Genomic DNA, 2,708 nt, shown 5'->3' with positions numbered 1-2,708 from the left:
GCTTAGCGGTATTTCATTTGCCGCTGCATTCTGAGTTCAAGTTCCGCGGAGGTCGACTTTGCCTTTCATCCTTTCGGGGTCGATAAATTAAGTACCAGTTACGCACTGGGGTCGATGTAATCGACTTAATCCCTTGTTTGTCCCCTCTATGTTTAGCCCCTTGTGGGCAGTAAAGAAATAAGTAACATAAAAATACAATTCAGCAACAACAATAACACCTTTATTATTAGACCCTAGTAGTAAAGAGGGACCATACAAGCATATTAGAGGGCTTACATGTAATTATTCTACCTCAAATCATAACTCTACTGTCCTCTAAAAGAGTACATAGGATAATGTAGACATTATACTTTGGAGATAAAAGAAAAGGTGGTTATTGTTCATTTCTAAATTAGACTGGTGTTAGAGTTTATAACATGGTCCTGACATAAAATAATTGATAATTATTTGTTCGTAGGTGTTGTTGAATCAACAGTTGGATGCCTCAGATACTAGCTCTCTTGCTAATTCCTTTGGAGTCAGTGTTGCTGTTGTTTATCAGTTTAGGTACATAAAGACATGCATCAGATGCACCAGATTACCACATCCCCTCAATGCATGTACCACACTGAATGGTAACTGGACTGTTTTAACAGATTTAAGAGGTCATAGATTTTCTCTCAAGAACATTCAGACTTTCTAGAGCTCCAAATGTTGTCACACCTCATGCATTTAATGCAAGGTCTCTTTTCTGTGTGAGCTTTATCTACTGGAGATTTGAGGCTCACCACTGCACACTTATATAATACTCATCAATTAGACATTGTTTCTGCTGCCTGTAGCAATACATTGCTGCTCACTTTATGTATATGATTTTACCCAAAGAAAGCGTTGATGTTGCTGGGACTCTTTGCATTAATTTTAATGACATTAAGTGTCACAAGAAGGTGCAGTCAAATTGTTTGGCCATTGCTTTTATTTATGGTATGTGAACATGCCTCCACCCACCCTGGCATAATACCTATATAATCCTATGTGACTTTTAGTAGATTTGACCAGCTATTTACAGTCATCATCATCATCATCATCATCCTCTTTTAACATCTGCTTTCCATGCTAGTATGGGTTGGACGATTTGACTAAGGACAGGTGGATCAGGAGGCGACACCAGGCTTCAATCTGATCTAGCAGAGATTCTACAGCTGGATGCCCTTCCTAACGCCAACCACTCCGAGAGTGTAGTGGGTGATTTTACGTGCCACAGCACAAGGGCCAGTCACATGGTACTGGCAATGGCCACACTCAAAATGGTGTATTTTACGTGCCACCTGCACAGGAGCCAGTCCAACAGCACTGGCAACGACCTCGCTCGAATGTTTTTTCCCGTACCACCGGCACAAGTGCCAGGAAGGCGACGCTGGTAATGATCACGCTCAAATGGTGCTATTTACGTGCCACTAGCACAGAAGCCAGAGAGCTGCTCTGGCAATGATCATGCTCGGACGGTGCTGTTAGCGCTCCACTGGTACAGGTGCCAGTCATCGAATTCGGTTCAATTACGATTTCGATTTCATCTTGATAAATTTAATTTCCCTTCACTAAACTATGTCATATCAAAATTCAAACTGTATTATGAACTAAGTATTTTAGATTCTAACAAAGCATCTAATTGCACAGTTCTTTACTTTACTTCTTGGGTTTAAGTCAAATTTTGTAACTAAAAAGAAGAATAAACATTTCTTACATCAGTGTAGTGAGATTTTATCTCGTTAATTAGAAATGTGCTCGTTTCAAAGACATGTTGTCGGACATAAGCATCTGAAATTGAAGAAAGAAAAATGGTTTTATAATAATAGAAAAACTGATTTAATGATAAAACAGAATAAACTAAAAAAATGCTATTTAAATTTAAATTACTTGTCCCCAAACTTGAATTGTCAATGAAGTAACATGATATAGGTAAAAGAAAGAAAAAAATATACAAATACTGACCCAAATCAACTGTTGCATCTTCAAAACTTATCCACCGAAGAGATAGTTTGTTTTTAATCGCTTTTAATTCTGGTGGCAAAGAAGGTGCAGTGAGCATGCTCAGTGAGATACGGTGGGTGTTCAACCGGAGAAGGCCAAAGAAGTAACGCTTGTTGTGAGGAGGGCTAGCAGCAGCTTGGAGCACAGGCCTACAACAGAAATCTGAGACAGTTAGCCAAGGCTACTAATGGGGGGAGGGGACATAAGCAACTAAAGGGGGAACAGGGCTGAAAATGAAGCCTTTGATCATGCAAATAATGCAGTCCTTGCTTGTGACTCAATACACAACTTTGCCTAAGTACACTAACATGTGAAGCAGAACTCAAAAACTCAAAGAAAGGCCCTTTTCAATATCTAATTTAAGAATGGAATCTCTATTTAAGAAATCAGTAATAATTTCCAGTAAGTATTTGCTTGGTTATCTTTTCAAGCAAAAATTCAGGAAAACAGTAAAAGTGAAGATATTGAAGTGACTTGCATAAAATGTATCAAACTTAACTTCAGGAGTAAAACAATTTCCTAAACTAGTCCTACCTACATAGGGACACAAGGAGGAACATATCAAAGTTAATTAAAGTATATTATAAGGTTTTCAAACATTCATTCTTATTCTTTTATAAATCTCCACCAGCTTATCTCTAATTTACAATGCAGAAACCAGGGGCGGCAGACACGTTGCAAGGCAATTGAAGTGAAAC

At 38.4% G+C, this 2,708-nt stretch overlaps 1 protein-coding gene across 1 annotated transcript in view; it reads right to left on the bottom strand.

Moving 5' to 3' along the window:
- LOC106877485 (intermembrane lipid transfer protein VPS13D) overlaps positions 1–2,708 on the bottom strand; it is a 177,964-nt gene that overhangs the window by 8,337 nt on the left and 166,919 nt on the right. The window contains exons 77-78 of the mRNA XM_052966707.1: positions 1,972–2,159; positions 1,724–1,797 (exon numbers count right to left, since the gene is read on the bottom strand). Coding sequence (XP_052822667.1) covers positions 1,724–1,797; positions 1,972–2,159 — 262 coding nt within the window. The remainder of the gene's footprint in view (positions 1–1,723; positions 1,798–1,971; positions 2,160–2,708) is intronic.

Source organism: Octopus bimaculoides, chromosome 3 (genome assembly GCF_001194135.2).
Source record: "Octopus bimaculoides isolate UCB-OBI-ISO-001 chromosome 3, ASM119413v2, whole genome shotgun sequence".
NCBI classification, from domain to species: domain Eukaryota; kingdom Metazoa; phylum Mollusca; class Cephalopoda; order Octopoda; family Octopodidae; genus Octopus; species Octopus bimaculoides.
The sequence above is the reverse complement of the archived record's forward strand: the minus strand, read 5'-3'. Positions and strand labels throughout refer to the sequence as shown.